The sequence below is a fragment of the Taudactylus pleione genome, unplaced genomic scaffold (assembly GCF_031769625.1).
Source record: "Taudactylus pleione unplaced genomic scaffold, aTauple2 ptg000985l, whole genome shotgun sequence".
NCBI classification, from domain to species: Eukaryota; Metazoa; Chordata; class Amphibia; order Anura; family Myobatrachidae; genus Taudactylus; species Taudactylus pleione.
In genome coordinates this window covers 870,546-891,160 of record NW_028285386.1, presented here as the reverse complement: position 1 = coordinate 891,160, position 20,615 = coordinate 870,546, and the positions used below count along the sequence as shown (strand labels likewise).

Genomic DNA, 20,615 nt, shown 5'->3' with positions numbered 1-20,615 from the left:
CTGTGACCACAAAGGGGAATTAGTGTCAAGCATATTCTGACACCTTCCCCCACTAGGGAAGAGTACATCTGCGCCCCCCAATACCCCACATCCTTAAACACAACCACCCAGATATTTGGAGCATTGTGACTACCAAATCAATAAAAGATTTACGCACCATATTATTGATTTGACTATTTGTTTCCCATCATTTCAAAACATAAGCAACAACACTGCTTTCCACTTCAGGCGCAAATTCTGTTGTTTTTTTGTTTAGCATTGGAAAGAGGTGGGGACCTCAATACTAGGTTTTTGCTGCCACCTGGCAGTGAGCGCGAAGTACCCTATTATTTTACTCCAAAATGGAATAAATTCATTTTTGTCATCAAAATTCTACACACAATACCCCATAATGACAATGTGTAAAGTTATTTTGAAATTTTAGCAAATTTAATAATAAAAAAAATAAATAAAAAAAAAATAAGAAATCACATGTACATAAGTATTCACAGCCTTTGCTCAATACTTTGTTGATGCACCTTTGGCAGCAATTACAGCCTCAAGTCTTTTTGAATATGATGTCGCAAGCTTGGCACACCTATCTTTGGGCAGTTTCGCTCATTCCTCTTTGCAGCACCTCTCAAGCTTCATCAGGCTGGATGGGAAGCGACGGTGCACAGCCATTTTCAGATCTCTCCAGAGATGTTTAATCGGATTCAAGTCTGGGCTCTGGCTGGGCCACTCAAGGACATTCACAGAGTTGTCCTGAAGCCACTCCTTGGATATCTTGGCTGTGTGCTTAGGGTCGTTGTCCTGCTGAAAGATTAACTGTCGCCCCAGTCCGAGGTCAAGAGCACTCCAGAGCAGGTTTCCATCCAGGATGTCTGTGTACATTGCTGCATTCAGCTTTCCCTCTATCGAGACTAGTCTCCCAGTTCCTCCCACTGAAAAACATCCCCACAGCATGATGCTGTCACCACCATGTTTAAGTATAGGGATGGTATTGGCCTGGTCATGAGCGGTGCCTGGTTTCCTCCAAACATAATGCCTGGCATTGATGCCAAAGAGTTCAATCTTTGTCTCATCAGACCAGAGAATTTTGGCAAACTCCAGGCGGACTGCCATGTGCTTTTTACGAAGGAGTGGCTTCCGTCTGGTCACTCTACCATACAGGCCTGATTGGTGGATTTCTGCAGAGATGGTTGTCCTTCTGGAAGGTTCTCCTCTCTCCACAGAGGAATGCTGTAGCTCTGACAGAGTGACCAATTAAGGGCCCCGCACCTAGTGCATTGGGGACATAACACCTGCTCCTGAAAGTCGGCTATGGGTTATTCCTAAAGGCTGGAGGACCTGAGACTAACTGCCCACCGCCCCTGCTAGTCAAGGGTGGTGGGTATACCTACAGCTGCTTGCCAACCGATGCGCGGGGGTGGCCTCCCCAGGTTACGGTTGACCCAGTGGTTCGAGACCCGGACACTGGCCGCAGTAATCCGTAGCGTGTAACTCCGGTGGCTCCTACCACAGCTTGCAGTCTGTCTTCCTCATATGATAGTTAAATATAAAAGGAAATAAGATTGTGCAGAGGACATAGTTTGGGAATCCCTGGTGTACAGTATGATGAATAACTTGACTATTTATAACCCAGGCCAGAGTAGTCCAGGGATGTTAGAAGAAAAAGGAGGGGTCCGAGTGCAAACTAGGAATTAACCCCTTGCTCCCCGTTCACACCAAATAAACTGAGCTGAATAGTGGTTGCCCGAATGTGTCTGTAGATGGCGCAACATATATCTCGTGAATCGAACAGGGTTAAAAAACACTTTATTGGAGAAAAATGTATTTACTTCTATGGGAATATGGTGTGGGTAGATATCAAATGTCAGATAAGATATGAAAAAAAGTGTCAGAGTATGTGGAATTGATATAATTATATCTATTTAGCATATTATTTTAATATCAATTCCACATACTGATTTTAGTGTATCATGTAACTGTAGTGCATATCTACATGAATTTTATCCAATTTGTCATATCAACCTTTACATATATCCTGCTCTGATACTTTTTTTTATATCTTGCGAACTCGCACCGTGAATTCCATTTGCAATTCAATTCCGAACTTGCATTGATTTTTCAGAGGAAATATGCACTTTTTTTGTTCGCACCCCACATAGCAGGAGAAAAGGAGGAACACTTTTTTTAAGATATAAATGTTGGGACACAGGGCCTGATTCAGACCCAGTCGCAAGCACTGAGCGCTCGCAACCGGGTCGATGGTAACCCAGAGCGCATGACGGAGCTGGCTGTCGTGCGCATGCGCGAGACCCAGATAACGAGGGGCAATCCGTCGCTCCGGGTCTCGCACCAAAGGGGGCGTGCTGTCGATGTTGAGTGACAGCACGCCCCCTTTGGTGGGCGGGTCGGGGGGTGGCTGCCCAGACGGAGGCGTTCCCATCCGAACGCCTATCATTTGGGGGCGGCCCCCACTGACATCACTGATGTCAGTGGGAGAGCTTTCGGCTCTGTTTGAGCCAAAAGCTCTCTGGGGCTTACGGCCACGAGACCCTAGAACAAGGGTCTCGTCGCAAGCCCGATGGCGCGATGGTCTTGACCATCGCAACCATCATGGCCGCTCGCATTAGCTGTGGGTGGCAACCCACAGCAATGCGAGCGGCCAGGAGGCCGCTCCATTAAAAAAAAAAAGACGCCCTGATTCAGAGCGAGCGCTCTTTCAGAGCGTCCGGCTCTAAATCAGGGCCACAGTGCAGAACCTCTGGTACACCCCTCCAAATGAGTAATCATGCAATCAGGGGTTTAACTAGCATAATACATGTCAGTATTCAGGTGAATTTCTCTGAAAAGCTCAATAATTGTGCAGGTGCAAAAGATGGGGGACAGGTAAGTGGAGGTGCAAATGATGGGGGACAGGTACGTGAAGGTGCAAATGATGGGGGACAGGTACGTGGAGGTGCAAATGATGGGGGACAGGTACGTGGAGGTGCAAATGATGGGGGACAGGTATGTGGAGGTGCAAATGATTGGAGACAGGTAAGTGGAGGTGCAAATGATGGGGGACAGGTACGTGGAGGTGCCAATGATGGGGACAGGTATGTGGAAGTAGAAATAATGGGGGACAGGTACGTGTAGGTGTAAATTATGGCAGACTGGTATGTGGAGCTGTAAATGATGGGAGACCGGTATGTGGAGGTGTAAATGATGTGGGACAAGTATGTGGGTGTGCTTTTTTGATGGAAGATGGGTTTTAGAACTTGCAGATGAGAGCTAAAAGTGTTTATGCCAACTTGTTTCTTTTTTACAAGCTGTATTTACTACTTGTATAAAAACACAAAGATTACTATACAGACATTTTCCAGCTAGTAATGAATACACCTGTGCACTAACTAGGAAAAATGGAAACCATGCACTGTTAATACTCCCTGGGGAATGAGTTTGGGAAACGATGTCCTAGACCTATATAGTTCTACTTTGCTTAGCAATAAAAAGTGTTTGAAAATAAGAGATATGGTAAGACCTTACCTTTGTTATCTCTATTTCTACGAAGTCCATAGGGATCCACAGGAGACCTTGGGGTATAGGCTAATGACGTCAGTCGTCGAGCACCTCAACAGTTAAATTTGTGCTCCCAGGATGCACCGGGTCCCTCTCCTATACCCCTCCCCCATGCCAAGGCACCTCAGTTTCGTAACAAGCCAATGGCCGGAGGAGAAGAAAGAAGAAAGAACTTCTGGAACACACAAGTATCACATTCTCACATACAGAAGGAGATGGAAAAGACGGTGACCAGAACATAGCCCATCTGCAGCACAGGTGCGACAGGGTGGGAGTCTTGTGGATCCCTATGGACTTCGTAGAAATAGAGATAACAAAGGTAAGGTCTTACCATATCTCTTATTTTCTACTGCAGGGTCCATAAGGCCCCACAGGAGACCTTCAGGATGTCCCAAAGCAGTGTCTTTAAGGGTGGGGACGCTCCTGTGAAGAGAGGAGAATCCGCTGCCCGAAGGAAGCATCCTGAAAGGCAAAGGTATCGAATGCATAATACCTTAGTAATATATGGACAGTAGACCAAGTGGCTGCCTTACACAGCTGAGGCGCCACGACGAGCTGCCCACGAGGGACCCACAGACCGAGTAGAGTGAGCTTTGATAGAGTACGGAACAGGAAGGCCCTCATGAATGTAAGCGCCTGATTTTGCGATGCGAATCCAGCGTGCCAACGTCTGTTTAGTGGCAGGCCATCCCTTCTTTCAGAAACCAAAAAGGACAAACAATGAGTCCGACTGCCGAATTGAGGTGGTACGGTCCACATAGGTCTTGAGAGCCCGTACCACATCCAAGGAGGCCTCACCAGCTGAGAGGTCTGGGGAGTTAAAGGCTGGCACTACAATTTCATCATTAATGTGGAAGTTGGATACCACCTTAGGTAGGAAACCAGGGCGAGTACGAAGAACCACCCTGTCCCTATGAAAAATCAGAAAGGGAGGACGACATGAAAGAGCCCCCAAATCTGATACACTTCTGGCCGAAGTAACACAGTTTTAATAGTAAGCCATTTTAAATCCACAGAGCCCAGTGGTTCAAATGGCGGTCCTTGTAGAGCCCTAAGGACCACAGTTAAATCCCACAGAGCCACCGGTGGGATAAAAGGAGGTTGAATGCGAAGCACCCCTTGCATAAAGGTGTGTACATCTGGAAGGGTAGCAATCCTACGGTGAAACAGAACTGACAGGGCAGAAAGCTGCACCTTCAGAGAAGCAAGGTGAAGACCGTGTTCTGAGCCCGCCTGTAGAAATGCTAAAATCCTGGATAATCCAAATGTCTGAGGATTCTAATCTCTGGGTCGACACCATTCAAAGAATGTGTGCCACACTCTGTGATAAATCTTCGCAGAAGCAGGCTTGCGAGCTCTGAGCATGGTGTTTACCACCAGAACTCAAGAGGGCAGCCTCAACAGCCACGTCGTCAAAAGACAGACGACTCAGGTCCGGCGTAGATGCAAGGACCTTGGGACAACAGGTCCGGACATTGAGCAAACAGCATCGGAGTGTCTATGGATAGACCTAGAAGGTCTGCATACCAGTGACATCTGGGCCACGCTGGAGCCACCAGCAGCAGCGTACCTCCTTCCTGCTTGAACTTCCGAATCACCCGAGGCAGAAGTGAGAACGGAGGGAACAAATACGCGAACTGGAAGGTCCATTTGACCGCCAGAGCGTCTACCAACAGAGCCCCCACGTCTTGTCTCCTTGAGCCGTACCTTGCCAACTTGTGATTGTGCAGAGATGCCATCAGATCTACTTTGGGAAGGCCCCATTTTTGTCCACCAGAATCTTAAATACTTCCTGGTGAAGTGACCATTTCCTGGATGTACGTCGTGACGGCTTAGGAAGTCCGCTTCCCAGTTCAGGACTCCTGGGATAAACACCGCTGATATGGATGGGACATTTTCCTCCGCCCAGGTCAGAATGCGGGACAGTTCCCTTAGTGCCGCCTGACTTCGAGTGCCTCCTTGGTGGTTTATGTAGGCCACTGTGGTGGCGTTGTCTGACTGGACTTGCACGGGTTTTTCGTGAAGTATGAGCCTTGCTTGCTGCAGAGCTCTTAGAACTGCCCTGAGGGCTGATTCAGAGCCGGACGCTATTTGCGCTCGCTCGTTCAGAAAAAGGGGCCGACTATTTAAATTGAGCGCTCGCTCTTTGCGGTCTGTTGACGCCTCTATGTCTGAGCAAGCGAACTAAACATGCGCTCGCTATTTTGTAAAGACGCTCCCTGGCCGCTCGCATCCTACGTCAACTCCGGTATTTATTTGATTAATCGAGTACATCGAACGGCGTCTGAACTGCTCGCAGTGCTTGTGGTAGGATTTTCCTACTGCAATCATGCGAACAATACAGGCTAAGAAACAACCAAGTGACGTGGTCGATGACGCTGCTTTGTTAATTATGCACACCCTTAAAACGCCCGTTTTGACCGTTTGGCACGCCTGCGTTCGGATCTCAACTCCCCGTTTTAGAGCACCTTCTCCTGTTACCACCCACAAACGCCTCATCCTGTCACTCAAATTAGCAAGCACTCGTTATTTTGCGAGCGCTCGATTTCCGACCGCACTGACTGGTTGTCGCATGCGCATTACGATCCATACGCATGCGCAGATGTGCGAACATCGCTCGGAGCGAATGAGAGGCTGCTTACGAGTGGCTCTGAATCAGGCCCTAAGTTCCAATATGTTTATTGGAAGCACGGACTCCTCTATTGTCCACCTTCCTTGGAAGAGGTGTGAACCTGTCACTGCACCCCAACCCCGGGGACAGGCGTCCGTTGTCAACAGGACTCACTCCGGGATCCAAAAAGGGCGGCCCCTGGTGAGGTGACCTGTGTGTAGCCTGGCAGGGCAACAGACGGATCCCCTGCAGCCGCAGTTGGGCCGCCATTACTGCCATAAGTTTGGTGAATACCCTGGGTGCCGTAGACAGTCCGAACGGCAAGGCCTGAAACTGGAAGTGTTGTTGTAACACCGCGAACCTGAGGCACCTCTGGTGAACCAAGGATATCGGGACATGCAGGTATGCATCCTGAATGTCCAGGGACACCATAAAATCCCCAGGTTCCATAGCCAGTATAATTGACCGCAGGGTTTCCATTTTGAACCAAGGTACTCGGAGAAACTTGTTCAGGGACTTGAGGTTAAGGATAGGCCTTTATGTACCATTCGGTTTCGGAACCAAAAAGAGGGTGGAATAATACCCCATTCCCCTCTGGGGGGTAGGTACCAAGACTATAACTCCCTGCAGGAGCATAGATCGTATAACCTTCTGCAGTTCCAATGCCTTTTCCTGATCCCTCTGAAGCACCGTTGGAAAGAATTGATGAGGAGGTCTGTTCCATGACCCAACCCCCCCCCCCCCCCCAAGAGGGAATAGATGGACTTTAGACATACTTCCACTTTTCCGTAACATCCATTAATGATGACATCGACGGCATGGGAAGTGTCGCAATTTTGACAAGGCGTGTAGTATGGGAATCCACCTGAAGAGGAGTTTCCAGTTTAGAGAAATACCTTTCCTCAAACGGATAAGTGGCCTCCAGCTGTCTCTGTGGTTGAAATCTCCTGCTTGGAGTTTTCTATGCTTCCTCCAGATGCTCAACTAGCTGATCCGACAGAGGAAAAGCTGTCGCTGAGCTTTTAACTTCCTTAAAGAAAGCATGCTTGGATTTGGCTGCTGGGGTATCATCGTCCCCAATATCCATTGCCACACGGATTGCCCGAATGAGGCCATGTACATAAATTTTGGACTTTGGCTCCGCCTCTTTTTGAGGGGGCTCTTTAACAGATAAGTCCTGAATATCCCCATCATCAGTAGACATGTTATCATGACAGTAAGTGGACTGGGATGACAGTGCCTCCTTCCTAGCGGTATGCTGGAAGGACTCCCCCTGTAACACCTCCGTCAGGTTTTGCACTGTATTGGAGAGAGTATTAACCCATACAGGTTCAGGTGACTCCTAGTAGGGAGAAGGTTGTAAAGGCATATTATGAGCCACAACCAACTGTCGGGGAATTCCCTGTTACGTAGATGGCATAGCTACCTGTGGGGTGTACACCAATTGTGGGGCCACATGAGGTGCAGCAAGCCGACCCATCAGGGTAGCTAATGCTTGTGAAAAAAAAGCCCAGGGCGGCTGGGCCCAGCAGGGGAGTCCTGCATTTCTGTACACAGGGTAAACAATCCTCCCACAATAATCTCTACCTTCTTTATTCCAGTCAAACACCTGTTGCAGGACTGTGTGAGGGGAATATCAGCTTGTCCAGAATCACTGCCAGACATGATGAATGTATGTGTCAACTCCTCAGCTCAAAACCAACCAAACTGTGAAGTAAACTAACCCCTGAGAAGCACTGTCACCGCAAGGGCTAGTGAAATAGAAGTTTAGTTAAAATGGCTGACAGAGAAAAGAATACAGTCAGACAGCGCTACCAACAGACACATTCAATGCCAGGGAAACCTGCACTATACTGCACTATCATCAACTAACTAGACCTTTAGGAATAGTGCTACATACACTGACCTGCTTGGAGGAGAGGTATGCAGGGGGACCCAGGCTCTTCGCAGCTCCCGGTGAGACCAGCGTTTTAGCACATAAAATGCCGCAAGATGACTCATAAGGGGCGTGCCTGAGGGAGGAGAGCTGCCTGCAACCGCTAGACTGCTGTGAAAAGGCGCGCAGAGTAGCGGGGGAGGGGCCGGCTGTGCCTTACAGGGAAGGCCCGCTCCTCTGGCATGCTGTTAACCCCAGGGATGCCACAACGTCCGCACGCTGTGGCTCCCTTTCCCTGGTGGTCTAGTGTCAGAGCAGGTGCAGTGCCTGCTGACACGCGTAGCCCATCCCAGGGACCCCCACCCTGGGAGGCAGGGACAAACGCAGGAATATTAGGGGGGGTTTCCAATATATATATATATATATATATGTATGTGTGTGACACACTCAGCAAACATGCATACATAACATACACACACAACATACTTGCATACATGCACATAGCAGACTTACACACACCCTAGTTGCCAGGCTGCTGCTCGGGTGGCCGTACTGATCCTCCCTTTCCCCTGGGACTCCTATGTCTCACACACATACATCCCAAACACCCTTCCCCCTCCAGGACTTCAATGTCACACACACACACACACATACATACATACATCACACAAACACATACAACACACATTCCACCTACCCAGGCCAACACTAGTAACAAGAGTGAACTGACCTGACTCTTCAGGGTTTGAGCCTCTCAGTGACTTGCCGCCTTCCCGCGCCGCGCCCAACAGCTCCTCCATCCCTTGTCAGCACTGTGGGAGTTCTCTGGAGAGACGTCATGACTCTCCTTAAAGCCAGTGCGCCAAGCTGGAGTCGGGGGAGGCGGAGCTCGCAGAAGGGTTGTGGATAGATCCCCTTCCGTAGATGTACCTATGGAAAGGGGATCTAGCATCAACCTTCACAGTAGTCAGGACAGCCGGGTGCGCCGCTGATATACACCACAGCGGGCGCCCGGCAAACACACATTGCAGCAGCTGCCGGGCAGACCTCTCTCCAGAGAACTCCCACAGAGCATTTCCCCCTCTGTACGGCCACCCAAGACTGTCTCCGTCTATAAAAAAAAAAATTGGGTTGGTCAGGGGGGGTTCTGGGTACTCGGAAACCCCCCCTGCGTGCGCTAGTGGGAGGTAACAGGAACTGTGTATCAGCAGACGCCCGCTGCTTACCTGAAATGTCCCCGGTGCTGTCCGGCCACAGTTCTGGGTGTCTGGGGGCTTTTGCAAGCCAAAACCCCCTGACACCCACCGCGATCCCTGGCGCCATGCCAGCGTCTTGGCGCTGGCGGGGTGTCGGAGTGGCAGCATGGGCGTCCTCCAGACAGCCCATGCTGACTACTCTGAAGAAAACTATTTTCAGGGGTTTGTTCACGCAGCCCCCCTTGAAGTAACCCGACCTCGTGCCGAGCACCTACGAAACTGAGGTGCCTTGGCATGGGGGCGGGGTATAAGAAAGGCACCCAGTGCATCCTAGGAGCACAAATTTAACTGTTGAGGTGCTAGACGACTGACGTCATCAGCCTATGCCCCAAGTTCTCCTGTGGAGCCCTATGGACCCTGCAGTAGAAAAATGGGTTGATATGCGGGACTTTCTTTCGATTCTCCAACCGGTGACATCTTACAACTTGTTAAACATATTGTATGCCAGGCAAACTGGATTCTGATCCTTAAAGGTCCTTAGAGGCCCTGCCCTTTGATAAAGAGGTTCTCTTTGGTGCAGAATTAGATAAAATGATTGCATTTGCAACAAGAGCAAAGATCTATTTCCTCAGCGCCTAATGCTGGCAATACACCTGCGCGACCAGCATCAGATCAGATTCACCATTCGACTCCCCGAAGCTCCCTGGCAGTCCCGCTGGCATATTTGTTGTTTTGTCTTAGCACACGATCTGTCGTATGATCGATCGTGTGCCTCACGCGCTCATCAGGGAAAAAGCCATTGAAATGACTTGAATGGACGCACGATGCATCGCATGCACAAAATAATTGGTACGATCTGCACACGATAGGATGGAACATATGTGCTGGACATCTGATCATACGATAATTTTATAGGAGCTGCGGGAGAGCGCATTGGATCGTATCTTACTCCAAAAATACACGATTTCCACAGGATGCACCCTAAGACTCGTTGAAAATCGGGCAATCGGCCCAAAATCGTGCAGGTGTATGGCCAGCTTTAGGGTCCTTTACTTCACGAGATTCAGGGGCTAGCCTAGTAGATGCTTGAAAGAATGATCACCATATTTGTAAAGTTTTTGTATCTTGGTTCTAGTTAAAACTGTTCCCCACATCAACAATTCAACTTGCGCGGCCTCTATGGTTTCCTCAGGAAGGTCTGGAGTGTGGTTTCCATCTTCGGTCTTTAAAAAAGTTTCAGCCTTTTCTTTTTTTCTACAGGGAGTGCTCCATGTTCAGCCCCCCTATATTGTTCCTCTGGCAACATTTAGTCTTGTACAAAATTTTTACAAGAAAAACAATTTGGACCATTGTGGAAGTTGAAATTAAGGACGGAATTCAATTAACACTGTTACGTTAACGGGTGCTAATTGATCACCAGCAGCTAATCAATTAGCTTGACTTTACGTGGATCTCTTTTCGGGTCTCATTAGACCAGAACAGAAATCCCCAATAAGTATTCAGTTAACGAGTGAAAACACCCATTGACGCATAAGTCAGTGAACTTTTCACTGAGTTTATGAGTCATTACCCATTAACTGCACTTAACTCCCTTTTTAACACTCAATGAAAAGAGGTTCATATGAAAACTTAGCGGGTTGAATTGAATTCCGCCCTAAGGGCTTGATGTAAAAGCATTTGCAAATGCAACTACGTATGCAGATCGGCGATTTTTAGCCACTGCGCTTGCATATAAGCCGTACTATGCGTGCACTGTGATCACGCACGCACAAAGACATGGCAAAGTGAGTGACCGGCTGTGAGCCTTTGGGGGCGTTGATTGGGGAATGGTCGGAAAAACATGTCCGTTTGAAAGCCATTGCTTGGGCATGCATAAATTAGCCATAGCAATTGCATACACAGCTTTAGAGTCCACTGCGTGCAATGGGACTTGCAATATCTGCGGCTAGTCAGACCAGGTGTAACTGCTGCGTGACCGGCCAATGTGTGCCAATAATACAGATGTTTACACAGAAGAGTGAGGATGGATATCAGGAGGCAGCAGTGGGCACCTTTATATTTTCACTGCTGAATTCCGTGTGAAATCGCAGCTGCGTACGCAATAGCGATCTTTACTGAATCAGGTCCTAAGTGTTTAACCTAAAAGATAGTTTCCCTTCGCGTTATTGCCTCGGCAAGGAGGGTATAGGAACTCATTCTCCTTGCTTGATTTTCTATTAGAATATGACAATGTTGCAAACAAAGCCATCCTTTCAACCGCAGATGGTTCTAAATTCCATATAAATCAAGAAATAGAGCACTCCATATCCATTTTAAATGCATCATGGATCTCTGTAAGACAGTCTGTTTGTACTTCTCGACTCACAAAATAGGATAACCTGCATCCAAGCAAGTAAGACAGGTCATCCATTGCAGAAGATCAGCCTGTCCCTGAGCATGTAACAGGTTACTTTACTCGTTCATTTTGCCATCGTGACATGGTACCTCAGCTGAACAGCTGTGTAAGGCAACACCTTAGTCATCCATTCACAATTTTGCACAATTGCAAATTATAGATGTAGAGTTTCATGAATAGCAACACAGCACAACTTCTCATGAGGCTCCCAAAGTTTTTCTTTCCATAGTTCATAAACAGTCCCTAAAAGTAGATTTTTCCCCCCAAAAAAATATACTTTAAAAGAAACGAGCGTTAATACTAAAGGTTAAATAAGAAAAAGGTATAAGGAAAGACTGAAAAAACTATCTATGGCAAAGAGAAAAAAAAAAGAATATTAAGTAATAAAATAAAAATAAAAAAGTAAGACCAGAAGAAATAATAAAGCAATAAAAGATATTTAAAATCACATATGCATTACTGAAACCATTAAATGTTTAAGCTCTTTTGAAAAAACATGTTCCTCCATTTGGTCATATATACGTCCAAAGTATAGTACCTAGGCAGGTACGAAACGCGTTGAGCGTATACATAACCAGGCAGGTGCGAAACATGTTAAGCGTATAAATAACCAAGTGGAGAAATAAGCTAATTACCAGCGGACCAGCCGCCTCGATCTATGCAGACCTCTGACGTCACTCTCGGCGACCGTGCACAGTCGCAGTTACCACTCCAACATTCTGGGAAAGTTCCCCTGCAGAATGTGGACACACCGCCAGCACTTGAAACTGAAGATTAAGGTAGGGACAGTTAGGGTAGGGACAGTTAGGGCACTTTGCGTTGGACTAAGAACGTTATCATAAGAGTACCCGGACCTGCCTTACATGTTTTTTCAAAAGCGCTTAAACATTTAATGGTTTCAGTGATGCATATGTGAATTTATATATCTTAGCTGTTTTTTTACTTATTTATTTCTTCTGGTCTTACTTTTTTATTTTTGTTTTATAACTTAATATTCATTTTTTTTTTCTCTTCATTGTATAGTTTTTTCAGTCTTTCATTACACCTTTTTCTCATTTAACCATTAGTATTAGCGCTGTTTTCTTTTAAAGTATACATCTCTATAATTGAGCAGCTTTTTAAAACACATACTTCCATTTAGCGGAGTTCATTCAATATATTTATACTCCAAAAAAATAATTATATTTATATACATCTAGTCATTTTGTCAAGAGTCTGGGTTTTCCTTTATTGCTCCTCTCCCTGATGCCACACTGAGATAATATACCTCAGTTTCTTTCTAGGTGACTAAGCTACTGGATACAATATTGAAAACGCAATCCAAAATTCATCCCGTAGTTCTTTTGTGATGCCGAAATGAAGAGAAACTTAAAAATACTGAAAATTTTGTATTTTATTTTTTTTAAATAAATTAGCTAGAGCTTCCAGATATTGCCAGTCACAATGAAAATAAGAGATATGGTAAGAACTTACCCTTGTTATCTCTATTTCTACAAGGTCCATAGGGTTCCACAGGATACCTTGGGGTATAAGCGATGGCGGCAGACATCCAGGCACCACAGAGTTAAAAACTTCTCCATCCTCCCAGGATGCACTGGGGTCCCTCTCCTATACCCCGCCCCCGAGCCTCAGGCACTCAGTGTCGTCACAAGCCATAGGAGGATAAAGAGAGAGAGAAGAAAGTCTGGAACACACAAGAATCACAGTCTCACCAGAGGGAGACGGAAAAACCGGTGACCAGAACCACAGCCTATCTGCAGTACAGGTGCGACAGGGCAGGAGTCCTGTGGAACCCTATGGACCTCGTAGAAATAAAGATAACAAGGGTAAGTTCTTACCATATCTCTTATTTTCTACTTCAGGTTCCATAGGGTATCCACAGGATACCTTGGGGATGTCCCAAAGCAGTATCCTTCAAGGGTGGGGACGCTCCTGTGCTGAGAGGAAAATCCGTCGCCTGAAGGAAGCATCCTGAGAGGCGTAACTATCAAAAGCATAATACCGTGCGAAAGTATGGACAGATGACCACGTGGCCGCCTTGCAAAGCTAAACAGCTGAGGCGCCACATCGAGCTGCCTACGAAGGTCCCACAGACCTAGTGGAATGAGCCTTAACAGAAGATGGAACAGGAAGGCCCTCGTGAGCAAAAGCCTCAGAGATAGCCAGTCGAATCCATCCTGCCAATATTTCTTTAGTGGCAGGCCAACCTCTTTTATGGAAGCCATAAAGGACAAACAAAGAGTCTGACTTCCAATAGACAGAAGTGCGGTCCACATAGATTTTCAAGGCCCGCACCACATCCAAGGTGGCCTCACCAACCGAAAGGTCCGGTGAAGTAAACGAAAGTACAATAATTTCCTCGTTGATATGGAAACTAGATACCACCTTTGGTAGAAACCGAAGACAAGTGCGCAGCACAGCCCTGTTTCTATGAAAAATTAAAAATGGAGGTCTCCATGAGAGAGCTCCCAATTCCGAAACCCTTCTGGCCGAAGCAATAGCCAGAAGGAATACAGTCTTAATGGTTAGCCATTTCAAATCCACTGAGCCCAGTGGTTCAAATGGCGGTCCTTGAAGAGTCTTCAAGACCACAGCCAAATCCCATGGTGCCACAGGTGGAACAAAGGGAGGCTGAATAAGAAGCACCCTTTGCATAAAGGTGTGGACATCAGGAAGCATAGCAATCCTAAGATGAAACACTGAAAGTGCAGACACCTGTACCTTCAGGGAAGCTAGGCGAAGACCCTGGTCTAAACCCGCCTGTAGGAAGGCCAGAACCCTGGACAATCTGAACACCTGAGGAGCATAATCTCTAGTGCGACACCACTGGAAGAAAGCCTGCCACACTCTATGGTACATAATGGCAGATGAAGGCTTCCTAGCTCTCAGCATGGTGTTGACCACCGAGCTGGAGAAACCTCTGGACCTCAATAGGGCAGTCTCAATAGGGCAGTCTCAATAGCCACGCCGTCAAAGACAGCCGACTCAGGTCCGGATGAAGGCAAGGACCCTGAGATAGCAGGTCCTGACGTTGAGGCAACAGCGGAGTGCCGCCTTCTTGCTTGAATTTGCGTATCACTCGAGGAAGAAGGGAGAAAGGAGGGAAGAGGTACGCATACTGGAAGGTCCACTTGACCGCCAGAGCGTCCACTAGACAAGCCTTTGCGTCTCTTGTTCTTGACCTGAACAATGGCAGTTTGTTGTTGTGTCGTGAGGCCATGAGATCTATCTCTGGAAGGCCCCACTTGTTCACCAGTAGCTGACGCACCTCCTGGTGAAGAGACCACTCTCCTGGATGCACGTCTTGACGGCTGATAAAGTCTGCTTCCCAGTTGAGAACTCCTCGTATGAACACTGCTGATATTGCGGTGAGATGCTCTTCCGCCCATACTTTAATGCGGGACACCTCTGTCAGAGCTGCCTGACTGCGAGTCCCTCCTTGGCGGTTTATGTATACCACCGTGGTGGCGTTGTCAGACTGTACCTGCACAGGTTTTCCCTGCAGGACCTGTCTTGCTTGCTGGAGAGCCTTGAATACTGCCCGCAGTTCCAATATGTTTATTGTAAGAGCAGCTTCTATCGATGTCCACCTTCCCTGAAAGAAGTGTGGACCCATCACCGCTACCCAGCCTCGGAGACTGACATCCGTCGTCAGAAGACTGGAGACTGGCATCCGTCGTCTGCATTCCAAAAGGGGCGCCCCTTGTTCAGGTGAGCCCTCTGTAGCCACCAGGCCAGAGAAAAACGCACCTCCGGGGAAAGCACCATAGTCTGTGTCTTTATCCTTTGGGGTGACCCACTCCATCCGGATAGGATCAGCTTCTGCAGAGGTCTTGAGTGAAACTGGGCAAACTCCACCATGTTGAACATGGATACCATGGATCCCAGTAACCTCATTGCCGAGTGAATAGACACCCGGCGACTCTGCAGGCAAAGACGGACCTTTGCCTGTAACGTAGAGATCTTTTCTCCCGCCACCAAGATCCTCTGATCTTGGGAATCCAACAGAGCTCCTAGATGGAGCATCCTCTGTGATGGTACCAGGGAGGACCAATTTATCAGCCAGCCGAGAGACTGCAATACAGAGACTGTTAGTTGCAGATGGCGCTGAAGTTTCTCTGAGGACTCCACCAGTAACAGGAGATCGTCCAGATAAGGTAACAGGCGGACTCCCTGCAACTGCAGGTGGGCTGCCATGATGGCCATAACTTTGGTGAACACCCGAGGTGCTGTAGCCAGACCGAAGGGCAGAGCCTGAAACTGGAAGTGGCCCTTGACCACTGCAAACTGAGGAAGAACTGGTGTGCTGGGACAAGAGGGATACGCAGGTAAGCATCCTGAATATCCAGCGACACCATGAAATCCCCAGGTTCCATTGCTAGAATAATGGAACGCAGGGTCTCCATCCTGAACTGAGGAACCCTCAGAAATTTGTTGAGGGATTTGAGGTTGAGTATTGGCCGGTAGGACCCATTGGGTTTCTGCACCAGAAAAAGATTGGAGTAATACCCCAATCCCTTCTGAGACAAAGGAACTGGCACTATAACTCCATTCTGGAGCATCGAGTGCATTACCTTCTTGAGTTCCTGGGCCTTGTCCTGATTGGACGGAAGGCCCGTGGTGAAAAACCGGCTGGGAGGCCTCCTGTGGAAGGAGAGGGCGTACCCCTGAGAGACCACTTCTCTGATGCATGTGTCTGAAGTGGTCAGACACCAACTTTGGGCGAATTTCAGAAGTCGGCCTCCCACTTTGAGGTCCCACAAAGAGAGGCCCGTCCCGTCAAACCGAAGGTTTGTCATCGGACTTGGGAGTGGGACGTCTGGTACTCCAGGCCTGCTTCCTGGGCTTTGCAGGTTTCTTGGCGGCAGTCCTCCTAGGAAAGGACTGTACCCTGAGTCTGTTCTGCGTTCTGTAGGGCCGAAAGGACGAAGAACCCGCTCCTGATGGGACAGTAGTGAAAGACAGACATGCAGACTTAGTTGCTGCCGAAGTACCCACAATTTTGTCTAGATCAGGGCCAAACAGCACTTCTCCATTGACGGGTAACCCCTCCAAACCCTTTTTGGAATCAGCATCTGCCTTCCAAGAACGCAGCCACAGGATACCACAAGCCGTCACTGCTGCCGAGGAGATCTTGGACGCCATGAGGCCCATATCTAAAGCTGCCTCATTAATGTAGGTAGCTGAGTCCCTTAAATTACCCACCAACTCCACCTTTTCAGGTGACGAGTCTGGGTCCAGGGATGCCTCCAAGGTATCAGCCCAGTGCTCCATAGCTCTTGCCACCCAGCAGATGGCCAAAGCCCGTCTGGACACGCCTCCTGCAAGGGAATAAATCATTTTCAAACATATTTCTACCCTGCGATCCGTTGGATCCTTTAAGGAGGACATAGAGGGCATAGGCAACGTAGCACTCTTTACTAGACGTGTGAATCCACTTGTGGCGGGTTATCCCATTTTGCAAAAATAATTATCTGCAAAAGGGTATGCCAAAGCAACCGTCTAGGGGGCTGGTAACGCTTACCCAGGGTTTTCCACGCCTCCTCTAAATGATCCACTAGCTGATCAGATAGGGGAAACACCGTAGCATCACTTTTAATATCCTTGAAACAGGCATATTTTGATTTAGCTACAGGAGGAGCATCATCCTCAATAACCAAGGCCGTGCGCACCGCACGTATGAGCCATCATCTGTCGTCACAGCATCCTGATCTTGATGAGGTTGCAGCTGATGCTTCTGCGCCCGCACAGACGACTCGCCCTGTAACACCTCTGATAGCTGTTGTACTGAGGTAGACAGTGAATTAGCCCACGCAGGTTCATGGATGACCTGAGGGGGCGACAACTGGAAACTCTGAGGTACTATTGACTGTTTAAAAAACCCCTGCATAGGGGACGACACCATAGACTGCTGTGAGACCCACATCTGGGGACACGCAGGGGTTGTCGTTAACTGGCCCACCAGGTTAGTAAGTGCCGTAGCAAAACAAGCCCATGGTAGCTCCTGCACAGGTGTAGTGACAGAAATCGGCCGTGCCAACCGCAGGCAAGCCTTACATAATCCATCAGAGTTACCATCATCCTCTGCCAATGGTACCTTGCATACAGTACACTTAGGCGGAATGGGGAAATAGTGCTCACTGTCCGACATACTGAGTGTGTGTTAACCGGAGCTGTATGTGACCACCACACTGCACAACAAGTTGTATAGTGAGGTATAAATCCCCTTGCAACACCGCACCACAAGGGCTTGTTAGCAGAGAAGAAAAACAGGGATAGGGAAAATAGCAGTATGTGAAAGTAACAGACAGCAGCGCTAGCCCAAAGTCACATACAATGCAGAATATTGAAAACCCTGCAGTATCTGCGCTTCATCAACTAACCAGACCTCAGCCTGGTAGGAAACAGCGCTGCATACACTAACCTAGCACCGGAGGAGAGGTATGCAGGGGGACCCAGACCACGATGCCCGCGTTAACAGCTTCCAGCAGCGTTTGCCACATGTATTAAAATGGCCACCGAGGAGCAGAGGGAGGGCTGGTCCGGGGGCGGAGCGCATGCAGATGCCTAAACACCTTGTGGAGAGGCCGTGTGCAGCGGGGGAGGCGCCGGCTGCTTAGCAGGGAAAGCGCGCTCCCCTGGCATGCATTTAACCCCTGGGACACTGGACATTTACTGTTTCTGTCCAGTCCTCAGTCCCAGGGGGTAGTGGAAAGCACAGGGATCGGTAGCCTGGTTCCACACTGCAGCCAGTCCCCAGGGAGCCCCCTGCCTGGGGACTAAGGACTGTGCTATTCGGCTGGGACCCAGCGCGGGACCTTGCCGCTTACCTGAATCCCTCGTAAATCCGGCCACAGTCCGGGGAACCGAGGCCACTGCAAGCTGTAACCCCAGTCACCCACAAGCATCCCCGGATCAGTACCGGCGTTCTGGTACCAGCGGGGTGTAGGAGCGACGACATGGATATCAGTACAGACTGTCCATGTTGTCTGCTCGTTAGATGTGCAGCCACAGCTGCATTGAAGAACTTCAGGGGTCGTGCAGACTCCCACTCTGTACGGTGCATCCGACTTCGGCCAGGCACCGACGAAAACGGAGTGCCTGAGGCTCGGGGGCGGGGTATAGGAGAGGGACCCCAGTGCATCCTGGGAGGATGGAGAAGTTTTTAACTCTGTGGTGCCTGGATGTTTGCCGCCGTCGCCTATACCCCAAGGTATCCTGTGGATACCCTATGGAACCTGAAGTAGAAACACCCTTAGAGAGATTATTAGTAGTATTACTATTAGCAATCATATATTGCAGTACAAATCTGGGGCAAAAACCCCCAGAAAGAACCAGAATGGGTAAAGCATGCACACAAAAGGGATGAAGTCAAAAGCGCACAAGCAAATTAGAGTTTCTATATAAGGGAAAGTACCCTATAGGCAGTGGCGTAACCATAGGCTCCACGGGTGTTTTCATCCTATTATACATATTGCCGCATTTTAATTAAGTCCATTATTTACATTATGAGGAATCACAGACACTAAATTAAGCTAACTATAAAAATGATCTATTCAATACAACCAAAGAATGTACTCACTTTCTCCATTTCAATTAACATCTGCCTACGCCGTCCTCGACCAAAGGTATACAGATCATCAATGTCTTCCATAGACATACTTGACACTTTATTTATTAGCGATAAGCATTCTGGGTCAATCTTCTGACTGACCAACCTCTTGCCCTATATAAAATAAGGAAATATTGAACAAACTTACTGCACTATATTTATTAGAAAAACAGAATAAATATTTTAGCAGGAACGAGAACAAGTGACATTCAAAAACTAAAAGAAAACTTTATTCTTTCCTTAAAATTGTGCATGGAGTAAGGCCCTCCATAAATATTTTCTTATCTAACTATAATTTCATTTTCATCTTTGGTAAACAATTGTACATATGACAAGGTTCAATTAAATTAACACACATTCTGATAATACTTCTCTGTTAAAGGCACTAGTAAAAACTCTTACTCCAGCCATTTATGACCCACTATCCATAAAGGGATGGTCCTACTTTACTGGCGAAATAATTTTTTATTTTGTGGGATTTATGCAAGTGTCTTGAATAAAAATCCTCTAAAATCTATTGAAGTTCAAAGTAGAAGTGTCATGGGGATACCACATTTTATTGTAACACTGACAGTGCACAAATTTCTTTCAAAGTAAAAGTCAATATTTATAAATTTTTATTTTCTTTTTAAATAAATCTTTATTTTTTGTTTAAACAATACAAACATAAAAGAAAAATATGAGTGTTATGGTAAGAACTTACCTTTGTTAACTCTCTTTCTTCGAAGTCCATAGGGTCCACAGGGAGATCTTGGGGTGTAGGTGATGGAACTGAATCCGGGTACCATGCAGTTAAAAGCTTTCAGCTCCCAGGATGCACTTGGTCCACTCTCCATATACCCCGCGCCCCCGAGCCAGAGGCACCTCAGTTCATAATAAGCCAAAGGCCGGAGGATAAGAGAGAAGGAAGACTGGTACACTCAAGAATCATACTCTCACAGAGAAGGAGACGGGAGACCCAGAGACCAGCAATATAGCCTATATGAAGCCAGGTGCGTCAGGGCGGGTGCCCTGTGTTCCCTATGGACGTCGAAGAAAGAGTTAACAAAGGTAAGTTCTTACCATAACTGTCATTTTCTTATTCAGGGTCCATAGGCTCCACAGGGAGACCTTGGGAATGTCCCAAAGCAATTATTTTAAGGGTGGGGACACTCCTGCGCTGAGAGGAGAATCCAGCGCCCAAAGAAAGCATCCTGAGAAGCAAAGGTATCAAAGGCATAGAACCTTAGAAAGGTCTGGACAGAAGATCATGTGGCCGCCTTACACAGCTGAACAGCCGAAGCACAACGGCGAGCTGCCCATGAGGGACCCACAGACAGAGTAGAATGAGCATTAACAGAAGCCGGAACAGGAAGGCCAGCCTGTGTGTAAGCCTCTGA

The 20,615-nt window shown here is 47.8% G+C and overlaps 1 protein-coding gene across 2 annotated transcripts in view; it reads right to left on the bottom strand.

The window, feature by feature from the left end:
- The window catches only part of CCDC9B (coiled-coil domain containing 9B), a 266,763-nt gene that overhangs the window by 53,707 nt on the left and 192,441 nt on the right, over positions 1-20,615 (bottom strand). For both annotated transcript variants that reach the window (XM_088460793.1, XM_088460794.1), the window contains exon 9: positions 19,207-19,350. In XM_088460793.1, the coding sequence (XP_088316919.1) occupies positions 19,207-19,350 (144 nt within the window). The remainder of the gene's footprint in view (positions 1-19,206; positions 19,351-20,615) is intronic.